At 41.6% G+C, this 15642-nt stretch overlaps 1 protein-coding gene across 4 annotated transcripts in view; it reads left to right on the top strand.

Annotated features, from left to right (window-relative positions):
• The window catches only part of LOC137021686 (band 4.1-like protein 1), a 660940-nt gene that overhangs the window by 457377 nt on the left and 187921 nt on the right, over positions 1–15642 (top strand). For all 4 annotated transcript variants that reach the window (XR_010895347.1, XM_067388496.1, XM_067388498.1 and 1 more), the window contains one exon: positions 13327–13479. Coding sequence is in view for 3 of the 4 variants with exons in the window: in XM_067388496.1 (XP_067244597.1) it covers positions 13327–13479 (153 nt within the window). In the remaining variant the exon portion in view is untranslated. The remainder of the gene's footprint in view (positions 1–13326; positions 13480–15642) is intronic.

Raw genomic sequence — 15642 nt, 5'->3', positions numbered from 1 at the left:
ATCTCCCAGAGCACTAACCGAGCCAGCGGCCGCTACAGCCGCCGGCGTTGGGGTAGTGGCAGAGGGGCCTCTCACTTCTGTTTTAAAGAAGGAGAGGCGCGATCTCAGCACCAACATGGACATGCCCTCACAGTGAGGGCATGCGCCATCCATGAACGCTGCCTCAGCGTGCGGTTTACCCAGACACGTGAGACAGTGATCATGGCCGTCAGAGGAGGTCAGGAAACGACCGCATCCAGAAACACACGGACGAAAAGACATCTTGAAAAAGACGCTGATCGCCCGTGCTTGCTCTTTCAGTATACCTCACCAGCCGAAGCACCCAGGGACGAGTGTGGCACCGTCCTGTGGGCAGCGCGCCGTCACACCCACCGCTGAGCGTGCCTTCCCACCAGCTGGAGAGACTCGAGCAGCCACCAGGAACAAAAAACAGCCAAGTAGCAATTAAAATTGCTGTTTTTAGGATCTTGTCCTATAGCAATTATAATTGCTGTTTTTTGCTCTTTTGAAATTCGCTCTTCTAAGAGGTGAATGTGCAGATCCGATCCGATCGGCTCCGAAGCAAAAGTATGAATGAAGGTGAGTATGCCGGCCCTATTTATACCCGGATGCCGGGGGAGGGGCCCGGCATGTAAATCTCACAGGCCAATTCCCATTGGCTTGTTTTGTATCCTTGGAGGTGATTGGGCTCCCTAGCGAGACCCCATTACGTCAGTATCGACGTAACGTGACTGACTGAATGGGAACTTTAGTTATGCTGTAGGCCTCTTCTGGTTGGCCTCCATGACTATGTGCCTACCAGATGTCTGTCTGTTAGGTGGAGCTTCGTACTTCCCTCCACGTTAACTGCATAACTGTGCTTAGCTCCCTAAGCTGGTCATTGGTTGTAGACTTCTATGAAGTCTCCCATTCAGACTAGCCTGTACCAGGGTTTTCTAGCGCACAGCCTCCTCAGTGTTTTATCAGTCACTGAGTAGATCCTAGGATGAGTGGATTATACTCCCCTCAATACAAGGGTTTATAGCTCTCAGCTGAGTTCTGCTCTCCAGGATACCCATCTCTGCGGGTGGGTTTGAGTTGCTTACTGCTCTTCTGCAGTCGCTCTTATCTGCTCTCTTCTTTGAAGAATGCACTTTGGAGATTCTGTATATCAGACAGGGTTGGCCCAGACTATGTTTGGCTTTTGCTAGATTAGTACGGCCTCCTTGGTGGCATTGAGGGTGACTTTGTTCCCCTCTAGTGACTGGCTGGGGTTCCATTTGGTTTCCTGGCCACATTCCCTTTAAGGGACCACTTTCCACGGATTGCTGGTCCCAGATGCCTTGAGCAGCCTTGGAAGGCATTTTTTGGAAGGCCTCTTTTAGGTTCAGCTTGGGCGGTTGGCCATAGGGAATGCTGTCACTGACAGCCTTGGGGAGAGTTGCTCCCGGCTTTTCTCTGGAACTGCCGGACGTTTGTCCAGACATTTGGCTTGCACTCTCCCCTAGCATGGCGGCATGGGTATATCGATCCCCAATGTGTGATTGAACACAGAGTTGAATTTCCCTTTCGAAAGGGAACGTCTAAGGTTACGTATGTAACCATAGTTCCCTGAGAACAGGGAATGATACTCTGCGTTTCCCTGCCATGCTTCGGGTTGCCTGCTGAACAGTCCCTCAAAGATGAGTAGGTGTTGACTGCTTCCTCAGGCGCTCCCTTTATGTGTCATGGTTCGCGCCATATGACGTCGTAGGCTGTCGCTGGCCAATAGGATTGGAGTGTTGTGATTCTTGGCATTTCGAATACCTGTCACGAGTGATGGTTCCCCAATGTGTGATTGAACGCAGAGTCTCGTTCCCTGTTCTCAGGGAACTATGGTTACATACCTAACCTGAGACGTTATAGAAATATGAATTTAAATGGCCAGTAGGTGGCGGAAAGTTCATTCAAACTTCTCATTCAAATCAGGAATTCATTAAGAAAGATGAGCGCGACGGAAGCACGTCGCCGTGACGTCCGGGAGAGACGTGCGTGAGTGGGCGAAGAATGATTCAGGGCAATCGGGAGAACACAGGAGAAAATGTTTGTGCCTGTCTTTTATGGACAAGCAAGTCAACATGCCTCCTTGGTTGAGATTAGCCAATGACATAGGTGCAAAGTTGGCGGGCCAAACTTTCCTTTGTCTTGTCTCCTGGCTTGATTTGCATAATTTATGGAGGTATCAGATAGTAGTGTATTTTCTTCACAGTACAATTAAACATAGAACAGTGCATTTTGTAGTTATGTGACATACATAGGAGAATGAGACTTTGAAAGAGCTTTAGAAAAAGTCCAAACTCGACAGATCAGAAAAGCATATAAAAGAAGTTATGGTTTACAGACAATAGTATAATTAGAAATGACACTAGAACAACTACAATCCTAGCTAAGCTTATACAGTGGGAATAACTATATGCAATTTGACTTACAACAGTGGTTACATTTAGGCATAATTATATTTTACACATACAGTCTATAATGCATGTTTGTGTGTCTGTGTCAGTGTGTGTCCATGTGTGTGGGTTGTGTGTTGGAATTTGGCTTGTCTGGCCCTTAATCTGCATGAGGGCCCCTTTTATGTCCCTAGAGCTAGGAAATGGGGTTCTCTGTTTAACCCCCTGGAGTCTGAAGCTGATTTGGGGCCTGGAGAAGTTTTGACATGCCCTGACATTTGTGCTTTTTTCAGTTGTTCATAAACATATTAATGACAAAAGTGTCATTACACTGTATTCAGCACAAACTAGGCTACCATAATATGTGAGGAACATGTATGTACATGTTTGTGTTTTTGAAGGAATAACGTTTATGCGTGGTTATTGAAAAAACACAAAACTTAAGTCACTGAAATAAGCCAAAAAAAGTATATTAAATCTGTGTTTACAAGACTTCTGGGTATTGGAGGTTGTAGACTAGAGTTTTTGCTTCAAAAATATGTAAAAATTATGCTGACTACTCTTTCATATAAAACAATAGAGAGATTTAAATTTTCTAAAACATCTTTGATCAAGAAACACAGAATGCGTGGAGGCGTGAATCATCATGAATAATGGGTGATTCTCACCTGAGAAGACAAACGAATCGCATAAAGAGCTCTAATGACCTACATAAATAATGAGCTTTTTCAGACAGGTAGGCTGTGAAAACTAACAGAACTAACAGAGGCCAGAGATCGCTAACTATGGCTATTCAAAACACTGTTCAAGACAATAAATACACAATTGAGACAAAGATTGTTATGCAGCGTGCCAGTCTTGGCACTGGCAGTAGTTTGGTCGTTTGCGCCTTTGCCACGCTCTGGTTGTTTTGAATGTCTTTTAACCTTTTCCCAGTAAACGATCATGACATGTGTTTGGGTGATGTCATCACGTGTTTGGAACAAGTGTTGATGTTTCACCAGCTTGTTGCATTCAGTCTTGAAATTAGTTTGTTTCCAGCCTGGAAGATGGCATGTGAAACTAAGTCTGGCATAGTGTGAGTTTGTGCAAATGAGTTCTCGTATGTTATGGGCTGCGGCGACTTGAAGGGTTATGAGAGTAGCTGCTACTTCAGCATACTGCCATGAATGGGGACCCCACCTGAAGTTCTGTGGTTGGCAGGGTTGGTTGTTTAACCATCGCACCCCTGCACCTGCATGTAGGTTGCCCTCCTGGTTGTAGGAATGTCCATCAATGTAGGCCGTGGGCATTGCTTGGCACACATTCTCTTTGAAGTACCTGTGACAGGTTGGTTGCTGTTGTTGGGGTACCTTTTTCTCAAGTGTCAAAGCTGGTGTGTTGTCATAGCAGTTTTGGCAGGCAGCTGAATCTCTGCCCCGTGCAGCAGTGTGATGCCATTGTGGTGTCAGATGTCAGGTTGGCTGTCAGAGGTGCAGCGCTTTCCTGAGTTTCACAGGCATGCTGGTTAGCGACTCTGGGCCCTGCAAGGTGTTGGTCCTCCATCAGCTCCATTCTGCACACCTGTTCTGTGGGTACCAGCCTGATGGAAGTGATGGAGATGATCTTGAAGGATGCTGTGAACCTTGTGTTGTCCGAGCTTCCTTCTGGGACCATTGCAGCTGGTATTGAGCCGATGACTGTTAACCGGAGTTCAAAGTCATGGAAGTCGTGGTTCAGTATCCATCCCAGCTGATAGGCTTTGGGACTGCTGATGTCTGTGGCAATGCAGTCGTTGAGCCAACTGAACTACACAGGATGACACTTCAGTGAGGGGTGTGGCTTTTAGAGAAAGTTCACGTTCCACGCTTCAGGTGAGTGTGAGTGAGTGTGAGTGTGAAGGAACCCAGCGTGTGGTTTAAGGTTTGACCACATTGCATGTTGAGCCAAACAGCGACCTCTTTGGTGTAAGCTGGTACTACAGTTTCCTGTATGTTGACCAGGATGCAGACCTCTGGGATGGTCTGGCCTGATAGGAAATTGGCAGTGTTGACAGGAACAACAGGGGGCTGTACAGTCATTGGGGCCCACACCAACTCATTAATAATCTCCATATGAGCTTTGGGGTGCGTCAGGAGGTCAGGATGGACCAGGAAGTGATGGGTTAGACTTCGGTCATTCCATTTCAAGTTCAAAACACCATTGTCCTTGGCAGTCGTCATGGTTGACAGACGAAAGTCCAATGGGAAGCGTATGTGCTTGTTGGCAAATGGGAGGTCCGGTGTTCCTTCAATGAGAGCACTTAACAGCATGTGGCTGAAGGCTGAGTTGTCTGCCTGACCGTCTGGCTCAGGTGGTCTGGGTGACTGGAAAGGCAGAAGTTCACAGCCCAGATTTTCAGATGTCTGGAGTTCAATGAGGGCTCAAAGGTCGTGCAGGTCTTTGCGGATGAAACAGGGAAATGTGTCCCTCTGTGCTATGCACAGCGGAGGCACCAAGCTCATTGGACCAATTGTGTGGTGCATGGGAGCTGTGTGTTCATGGTGGACCTCATTTAGCTCTTATCTTTGTGATTTGAGAGTCCGATTTTGACTTTCAGCTTCATTTCTCAGTCTTTCAAAAAGGTAAGGGCAGGTTTCTGGGCGGTGATCAGAGACTGGATAACAGAATTGAATTTCTACAGTCTTTGCAGACGCAGTCCTCTACTTATCGTAAGTTTGGTGGCTCAAGTCTCGCAGCTGCTGAGTAGACATACTGCGTGGGCAGGCCAAAGCTGCCAGATGATCACTCACCGCAGGGTGCAGAGTTCGGAGAAACTGAGTTTTGCAAATTAAATCGTCCTCCATTGCTGGCTGGTTATGTGCTCCGAAGTAGGCCCTTTGCAGTCAGTTGTAGTAAACTTGTGGGTTTTTCAGTCTGCCCCATTTAAGGTCCATGGCAGCAGGGAGCCCTTGATCTGATGCAGGGTCAGAGTTTCTCTGCAAGGGCTTTTTGAAGTCTTTGTAGCTCCTCCTGTAGCTCAGGTTTGGATCCATCCGCTGTCTCACGCTGGTCCTGGGTATCGATGAGTCTCTGAAACTCACTGAAACAGCCATCAACACACCACCCAGCACTAGAGAGGTCCTATTCTGCAAATATACAAATGGTCAAGTAAACACAACTTAACTGTACATTTAAATCTTGTTTAAACCAAATTTAAATAATTAAGTGTGTAGGGGGAAAAAATGGGGATCTACAATGACAGTCAGACTGAACTAGCTAAACTAGGACAGAAATAAACAAAAAGGTAAAGTAAAAAAAAATAAAAGGAGAATGAAAAAACAAAACAATTCAGAGGCACTTGATTCAAATTTGAATTAAACCCTGTTCAATTAAATTTAAATAAGTGCATAGAATAACAGAATGGAAAAAGGAGACAAAGAAGACAATTCAGAGGCACTTGATTCAAATTTGAATTAAACTCTGTTCAATTAAATTTAAATAAGTGCATAGAAGAACAGCATGGGAAAAAGAAAAGAGAAAGCCTTCCCTATTTGAGAATTACCTAAAGGGAATTGCTTCTTGATGAGCAAAATGCCAACTGATTGACACTACTTAATTTTTAATTTCAATTAAATGTTGTTTAATTTAAAAATAAGTGTATAAAATAAGGGAAGTTTGGGTGTGAGAATGCTGTTACCAGCAAATCACAACAGGACACAGACCTAAGAGTGGATAAAATAAAACAGTAAGTGATGAAAAGGGGAAAAAAAAATCCAAAGTAAAAATAAAAATAACTCAAGAGAGGAAGGGAGAGAAAAGAATACAAAAGGGAATAACTGAAACAAAGTTATTCTTAAATTTAGAGACAATTCAGTTCAAAGTGTGGAAAGCGGAGTTACCCAGAACGTCCACACGATGGCGTTAATGAGTCCACACAACAATGAAGTAGGGAGGGGTGCCCCACCTGAACAGACTGCCCTCTGGCGTCTGGTCAGAGTTACTGCATCCACCTTCTTTAATTCGTGATATTTTTAAATTAGCACGCAATAAATTTGACCCTTTATGGCTGATTTAACTGCACAATCCCGGTTACAATACTTTAGAATCTCGGCAGATTCTTTGGTGCCAGTTTACTGGACACGATAGGCAACTTTTAATCACGGGTACAAACTTTAGAATCTCGGTGGTACACAACTTTGGGAATCAGTCCCTTTTTGTGCAAAATTAACACACATGAATGTAACTTTTGCAGGATAATTCGCTGCTGTTACGAGTCACGCTGGATCAGGGCATTTTGACTGGCTCCAATTTTACAAGTCAAATCGGATAAATCAGATAAACCGTTTTCCAATTAGATTTGCAAAGGGGGTGGGGGTCACGTTGTTGGTTAGCTACGCCAATGACATCACCCAGGAGCGAGAGCTATTTTGAGTTACTGGACGACACAGTAATTCAACTTTAATAGCGGTACAAATTATGAGGCCTTCTGATAGAATGAGTGGGAATCTCGCCACAAATCTCCTTTTCAAAAACACGCTGAATGACGATTCAATTCGTTTATTCAAGTGGAAATTAATATTAAACTGTATTGCAAAAAGATTGTCGCCCTTTGCAGATACAAGTTTGAAATATTAATTGGACTGCAGTTTATTTTTACGGTCAACAATTGACTACCGTGTTTTTAGACACAAATAGCAGTGTAACGAAGCGACGGGACTCAAGGTAAGATCCATATGCAAAGCTTTATTGAAAGATGAGCGTGGTCATACAGGCATGGTCAAACAGGGGCAGACAGGAACAGCAGGGACAGGCAGAATCGTAGTCAGGGTACAGGCAGTAGATCGAGGCAGGCAGATATCATTCGCAGTCCAGGAAACAATAAACAGTCCAGAGGTATGCAGCAAGGAATCGGGTAACCAGACAGGATCAAGAACAGATAAGCACTAAGAACAAGTATAAAGGATTAAGTCACCGTGACAGAGAACCTAACAGGTCAGAAAAAGCTTAATAGTGAGGGATGAGGCCAACAATCCCTTCATATATCGATCTAGAAAATAGAGATGTACAATTGAGGAACAACAACTATAATCCCCCCCTTTAAAGGGGTTGAAAAAACTCACATGTTTACTTAAATCGCTGAAAGTCTGAAATAATTTCTTTTAAAATAAAATGTAAATAAAAAAGCTCAGGGAAGAAAAAAAAAATAAGCGCATCACCATCAGAAGTGGGTAAAGGTATTTTGGATCAAAGTTCCAGAATTCACTCACGCATCAGTTCCAAGGTCAAGTTCGCAAAGCATCAGTCAAGCTGGAAAACAGATCCATTACCTTTTAGACAGGAGGAAATATTTTCGTACCATCTACAAATGCTCGTCCGCCGACGAAAAAAGGCTGTTTGTTCTCTTTTCGAGCTTTTTCAGCTATGGGCCAAAGCGTAATCCTCCTTGTTCTATCGGCCGGTGACAGGTCTACCGTGATTTTCAGTTGGTTCTCAATCAGAAACTCAGCGTCCTTGGCGGCACGCAAGACAGCATCTCGGTAAAAATGCGAGGTGAATTGGACGATGATTCCACAGGCTTTATTATTTGAATTAACACGGATGTGTCGGTGTGCCACATCAACTACTTCAGGGAATTTATCTTTAAATTGTGGTAGAAGGCGTTGGAACACGTTGATAATCTCCTGGCAAACGTTTTCTCTTTATTTCTCTGGAATTAATTGGATTCTTAGGTTCCATCTGCGTTTGTAGGCTTCTAATTGAGCCAGGCGATTTTCTCGCTCAGCGGAGTTAATTTCTTCTTTCTTTTAGCGCGAGTCAATAGAATCAACTCTTTTTTTCAAACTTTTAACCTTGCTGCAGACAAACTCAATGGTTTCCATCATTCCAGAGATTCGTTCCGTATTCCTGCAGATCTCCTCTTTCATATCATAACTTTTCCAAACCATCTGATCTGTTTTTTTTCTCTGTATTTACATTATCAGTTCTTTTACGTTTAAAGGCCGGGGAATTGCACGGAGTGTCAGAAAGCAGCGGAATCATCTTCTCCGCCAGTATAATCATCATTTTGCTCACAATAATCATGCAGACTATCCTTCAATACCCCAGTTGCAGGAGTACTGTTATATGGGATCAGATTCCCATCAATAGTATTGCGGTCACAGATCAAAATATAATAAGCGTAAATCGAAAAATTAAAAGCACATAAAAAAAAAAGCATGAATCAAAATTTTAAACACATTATAACTTATATTGCACAAATCTTAAACTTGTGTTTATGCGTTCTTAAAAGTTGTTTTCCTTGCTTTTATTACTCTTTTCATTCATCTCTCTTACAGTTTCTGCTCATATTTTATTCTTTTGTGCGCTTGTGCTATTTTTCTCTTTGCTCTTCTTTCTACGTTTTGTTCTTGTGTTTCCAAATGTTGCAGTTCAAGTTTCATGTAAATTAAGCCGGGCTTAAGCGCCTCATACAGGAGAAGATAACCATCACCTTTTGTGAGTTCTTGTTTTTAATGTTCATAACATTATACAAGCAAGAATGTAAATCCAAATATCCACACAACAGTTCAACAAACAAAGGGGTAATAAGTATTATTATTCACAGTATTGTCAATATTTGCTCTATTTTGTAACGAAAACAACAGCAGGATTACAACACAGCGGTGTTTCGAGAACGAATCTGCAACTTTGAATGAATTGTTCGTGAAAGTCATGATTCAATGATTCATTCATTAATACAGCCACTTGCTTCTTTGAATGAATGACTCGATGACTCACGCATTAAGACTTACCACCGATCTACTGCCGGTTTTAGTATTTAAAATAATTACTTTTCACGTTTTAGCATTGCATATTTCTCTATTGAATTTTTTTTTTTTTTTTTTTTTTTTTTTAAAACATTATTAATGTTGTAAAGGTATTCATAAAGATTAAAAACTGCACTAGAAAGTCAATTTAGGGGGCAAATATGGTCCCTTAATGGAAAATTTACAATCTAAGTGGAAGAGAGGGGGTACGCAGAAGGATGGTAAATGTCTCAGGGGGTACTCCACTCTGAAAAGTTTGGGAACCACTGGTTTAGATCATTGTATGTTGCTCGTAATTGTAAACACTGCATATTTTGTCATACATGTACATGTATTGTTTTCCTGTAAACAGATTTATAGATTTTGTCTTCCATGTACAGTATGCCATTGACAAGAGTGTTGGTTTATGAATTTGATCACATTTTAACACTGAGATTATAAAATTATACAGTTATACAAGCAATAGCCTTCATATCAGCAAGAGTGTTTTCCCCAATATTAGAGTGATTGCAAATGTTTATTTTGCTGTTGCATAAATCAATATAGCTATAAGTTAATTTTGAGTGTGTTTTTGCACTATTTTGATGAAAGGAGTATCAAACAAAGTGTAGCATTTACACACGTATCAGAACAGCCAACCAACTTTGGAATTTTCAGAATGCTTTTAGCCTGCTAAACTTTGTTTGTAAATCTCACATTGGCTCCGGCCGGTCTGACGAGCATTTTGGCACTTTCATGGACCCTCTGAGGTTAAACAGAGAACCCCATTTCCTAGCTCTTGGGACATCAAAGGGGCCCTCATGCAGATTAAGGGCCAGACTAGCCAAATTCCAACACACACCACACACACACACCGACACAGACACACAAACATGCATTGAAGACTGTATGTGTAAAATATAATTATGCCTAAATGTAACCGCTGTTGTATGTCAAATTGCATATAGTTATTCCCACTGTATAAGCTTAGCTAGGATTGTAGTTGTGCTAGTGTCATTTCTAATGATACTATTGTCTGTAAACCATAACTTCTTTTATATGCTTTTCTGATCTTTCGAGTTTGGACTTTATCTAAAGCTCTTTCAAAGTCTCATTCACCTATGTATAACTACAAAATGCACTGTTCTATGTTTAATGGTACTGTAAAGAAAATACACTACTATCTGATACCTCCATAAATTATGCAAATCAAGCCAGTAGACAAGACAAAGGAAAATTTGGCCTGCCAACTGTGCACCTATGTCATTGGCTAATCTCAACCAAGGAGGCGTGTTGACTTGCTTGTCCATAAAAGACAGGCACAAACATTTTCTCCTGTGTTCTCCCGACTGCCCTGAATCATTCCTCGCCCACTCACGCACGTCTCTCCCAGACGTCACGGCGACGCGCTTCCATCGCGCTCATCTTTCGGGACCACCATCTCCAGCAAAACTAACTTTCAAGTCCTCAGTTCAAATCCTCCCGCAGAAACGGAAGAAGCCAATGAACTGCAGCAGCACTGAACTGAAACTCAATGCGCAAAACTGATGCAAGTACTAATGTTTCTCTATTAGATAATGAAACTGATTTCTGTGCTGGCTCTCAAGGACTGTTAGTAAGTTTGCCACCTCTCTTCTCTCTTTTCCTGTCTTTACTTCTGCTCTTGTATAGATGTGTATATTCTGTATATATATTTAGATGCATAACCTCTGTATTAGTAGTTTTCATATATTAAACACATTATTCATGCTCGATTGTTTCTGTTGCTCATTCAATAAAAACCAGGTCACTTTAACATTTTCGATCCAAATTGCTTTACGCTTTGATGCTAGAATAGAAAGTTCCTTCTCGTGGCCAGAGAAGAACCTTTCTCTCTATAATAGTCTGTGAGGAAATATATAACGGTTTGCTGGACTAACTAATATACTTTCACTAAATAATTAAACCAGAACCAATCATATATGTAATTGATTATAATATGTTGTAATTAATTCACAATATATGTTTAATTCCCCCTTGGGTCAATATATGCATCATAATTAATCATAAAGCTTTGTGATTTATTATATTCATATATTTCACCCATAAATTGATTAAACCTGTATGATTTTGCTACAGATATTTTGGTGGAGGATGCGGGCAATGTTTTAAACTTGTTTTTTGATATATGAGCAACTCAGAATAATTTGGTGTGATTTAATGTGTATGCATGCTATTTTTCAGTGAGTTGGCAACATCCCTCACTTTGAAAAAACATTAACAAGCTGCTTGTTATGATCACCGTCTGTTCCTGTCACTTCCCGGACTACATTCCCCATCATCCTCTCTGCCAGTCACATTCACACACTCCACACTAATCACCACACCCAGCTGCAGCTCTTTACCAGGACTATAAAGGACTTTCACAAACACCACCTCAGGGTGAAGTCTTGCTTCATGTTGTTCCAAACCCGTAAGACCTCCGTTCATCTTCGGAACACAGTTTAAGATATTTTAGATTTAGCTTTCTGTCCCTCCATTTAATGTATGTACGGTATACCTCCATGTCCATAAAGGTAATAAAAACATCATCAAAGTAGTCCATGTGACATCAGTGGGTTAGTTAGAATTTTTTGAAGCATCGAAAATACATTTTGGTCCAAAAATAACAAAAACTACGACTTTATTCAGCATTGTCTTGTCTTCTGGGTCTGTTGTCAATCCGCATTCACGACTCCACAGTGACGCTGCTGACGTGTTATCTGGTGCGCACGAGCTTCGTTTGAGGGAGACGCACTCTGTATTCAAGGGGTGCTTCTCAATATCCCTCCTCGTTTCCTCACTCCTTCGTCCTCCATCCTATGACCCAGAAACTGATTGAGCTCAGCCATCTTGAAGGACATCTAAATTCTCTAATTGCACAACAAGGAGGTGAGGAACGAGGAGTGAGGAGGCTTCCCGAGGAGTCATGAGTGAGGATACACAGGTGTATCCTTTGCGGAAGTCTTTCTCACCGAGAAATCTGACGCATGCATAAATTCTCCCCCTTCATATCTGTCACAATAATTTAAATGTGTGATTTAATGTATGCAGTTTAAATAAACTTTAAATCTCATATATTTCAATGGGGCATCTTGCTTTATTAATATTTATTATATTTTTTTAAATAACCAAACTTTAATGACATGTGGGTAGATCCCTCTAGTGCAACTGATGACACTTTGAAACTTTAATGACATGTGGGTAGATCCCTCTAGTGCAACTGATGACACTTTGAAGTGACGCTAAAGGGAGCGAGGATATATCATTTCACTTGATTCAATTCCTCTGTCCTAACTTCTTTTCCTTGGGTCCTTACCTCACATCCTGAAGGGGTGGAGCTAAGACGCAAGGAAATGAAGCAAGGAAAGGAAACAAGGATGCACAAATAAGAACTGAGAAGCACCCAACCTATTCTACATTGTTTGTATTTTGGTATTGCTATATTTTTATATATACCAGATAACACGTCAGCAGCGTCACTGTGGAGTAGTGAATGCGGATTGACAACAGACCCGGAAGAGAATACAATGCTGAATAAAGTCGTAGTTTTTGTTATTTTTGGACCAAAATGTATTTTCGATGCTTCAAAAAATTCTAACTAACCCACTGATGTCACATGGACTACTTTGATGATGTTTTTATTACCTTTCTGGACATGGACAGTATACCGTACATACATTTTCAATGGAGGGACAGAAAGCTCTCGGACTAAATCTAAAATATCTTAAACTGTGTTCCAAAGATGAACGGGTCTTACGGGTTTGGAACGACATGAGGGTGAGTCATTAATGACATAATTTTCATTTTTGGCTGAACTAACCCTTTAAAAATACAATGCATGAAAATGCAAGCACAGTTAATGTAATGCATTTTTTTTTCCATTAGTGCAATTCAACAAGCTTTTTATTTCAAAAATATTAATTTACTTCTATATACATCAAATCACCTGATACAGTCTGTAATTTGAACTGCTGTAGACACTACAACAGCAAGTAGTTAGTGCCATTAATGTCTACAGAACTTTACATTTCACACTTCATTTAATTTTTTTTTCTAAAGACAAAGTTTAGTTAGCATTAGGCCTCTTACAGTAGTTGTGTAATTTGGCTGACTGTGCCTTTAATAATCACCCTTTCTTTCTGAGGCAGGATTCAGAAGGGATTGATATCATGCTGGGTGTGTGCTCCAGTGGTCTATTAATTTACCGTGACAGACTGAGAATCAATCGCTTTGCCTGGCCAAAGATCCTCAAGATCTCCTACAAAAGGAGTAACTTCTACATCAAGATCCGCCCTGGAGAGGTAATCAGATCTTTTAGAGGATCTTAGTGCCGAACCATGAAAATTTCACAAAAGTACAAGTTCTTGGATTTTGATCACATAAAGTACCAAAATGGTTATGGTCTTACATGTCACTTATAGTCAAGTCACCTTTATTTATATAGCGCTTTATACAATACAGATTGTAAAGCAGATTTTCAGTGATAAACAGGAAAATAATGATTCAAAATTATACAAACAGAATTCAATTCTGCTGTAAAGCAGCTCTAAAAATACAATAGTGTCATTGTTCAGCTGAATTCACTTCAGTATTGATTCATTTCAGCTAAATAACTGTGTAAAGTTCATTAATTATGAAATGAGCTCAATTTCCGTAAAAAAAAAAAGAAGAATTTTTCTGATGAAAACAGTGATGTCGTCATCCAGCTCAGTTCAGTTCTCAGGCAACAGTGACAGTGCATTCAAGTCAATAATATTGCTGAATAGATAGTTTCCCCACTAAATCAAGCCAAAGGTGACAGTGGCAAGGAACCCAAACTCCATCAGGTGACAGAAACAGAGAAAAAAACCTTGGAAGAAACCATGCTCGGTTGGGGGACCAGTCCTCCTCTGGCCAAACGAACGGAAATGATGTGATTATGATTCTAGGCTGCCTCACAAGTCAGATAGTGAACTGATTTCATTCAGAATATTTCATCCAGTTCCTTCTGCTTGAAGATCAGATTATCACGCTGACATATATGTAGGGAGGGGAAGTTGTAGCTGTCCATAGGGGTATTCACTGATATCCTGAGCTGTGTTTAGGTCTTTTCTAAGTTGCAGGTCTACTGTTAGAATAGACTTATTGCCTATCGATCATCTGGTCAGGCAGCAGTCAATCTCTGTGTGTTCTACGTCAGAACGGCAACTCTGTATTGGCTAGCATCACACATACATTGTGGTGCTCATGTGAACAGCCTTGGCCAATACTGAGCCAGTGTTTGGACATAAACACGGAAGCTCTGCACTGCGTTCACTGCGCAAACTGCGTAGGAGACTGACAGGGAAAAATTCTTGAATAAAGTTCTTTTTTTGTCTTTGTGCACAAAAAGTATTCTCGTCGCTTCATAACATTAAGGTTGAACCACTGAACCACTGTTGACTATTTTAATGATGCCTTTACTACCTCTCTGGACCTTGAATGTGGTAATTTCGTTGCTTTCTATGGGAGATAAAAAACTTCCTGGATTTAATCAAAAAATATCGTAATTTGTGTTCTGAAGATGAACAAAGGTCTTGCAGGTTTGGAACGACATGAGGGTGAGTACTTAAAATTTTTTGGGTGAACTAACCCTTTAAACTATATCACACGAGCAATGAGTGCAAATATCAAATATGCAAATATGTGTCACAGACACGCCAGGCTCCACCTCACCACAGTACCCACGCACCCAATCACCAGCATACTAATCACCGCCACCTGCATCTCATTCACTCTGCAATCACCAGCACTTCAAAACCACCACACTCACACACACTCACTGTCCGGTCTCGTTTGCAATACCTTGTGTTTATGCTTACCTTAAGGACTCCCCTTCATCTTACTTACCTGCTCCAGCGATCTCCTTCATCTCCTTCGTCTCCTGGTCCCTTCGTGTGCTTACCCTTCTGTGTGTGTGAGTGTCTCCAACGTCTCCCTTCATCTCACCTCAGCTCCTGGATTAACAACCATACAAGGACAGTATTACTCTCTATTTCATCTCTTAAGAACCCGATAACAGCCATTACCACTCTGTGTTCTCATATTGTTCTAATAAACTCACCTGGATTGCTTTTATCTCTGCCTCCGTGTCTATATCATAACAGAAGACCGGACCATAACAACTAACGGCATGAGTACAAACGATCCATTCCAGGAACTCGTGGACGTGCTGCGTCGAGCACTCACACCACAGCCCTCAACATCGTCATCCCACAACACGGCTGTCTCCGCACCCACCAGCACCACTCCTTCACCTGCATTCACCGCCAGTCCCATGGCCAAACCGGCGCCCTACTCTGGATCGGCGGAGGAATGCAGCGGATTCCTTCTACAATGTGAGCTGGTCCTGGAGATGCAGCCGCACCTCTACACCACAGACACGGCTAAAATAGCGTTCATTATTTCACAACTGCAAGGGAAGGCTCTGCAATGGGCAGATTCGT

Source organism: Chanodichthys erythropterus, chromosome 6 (assembly GCF_024489055.1).
Source record: "Chanodichthys erythropterus isolate Z2021 chromosome 6, ASM2448905v1, whole genome shotgun sequence".
Lineage (NCBI taxonomy): Eukaryota > Metazoa > Chordata > Actinopteri > Cypriniformes > Xenocyprididae > Chanodichthys > Chanodichthys erythropterus.
This window is presented reverse-complemented; position numbering and strand designations above follow the sequence as displayed.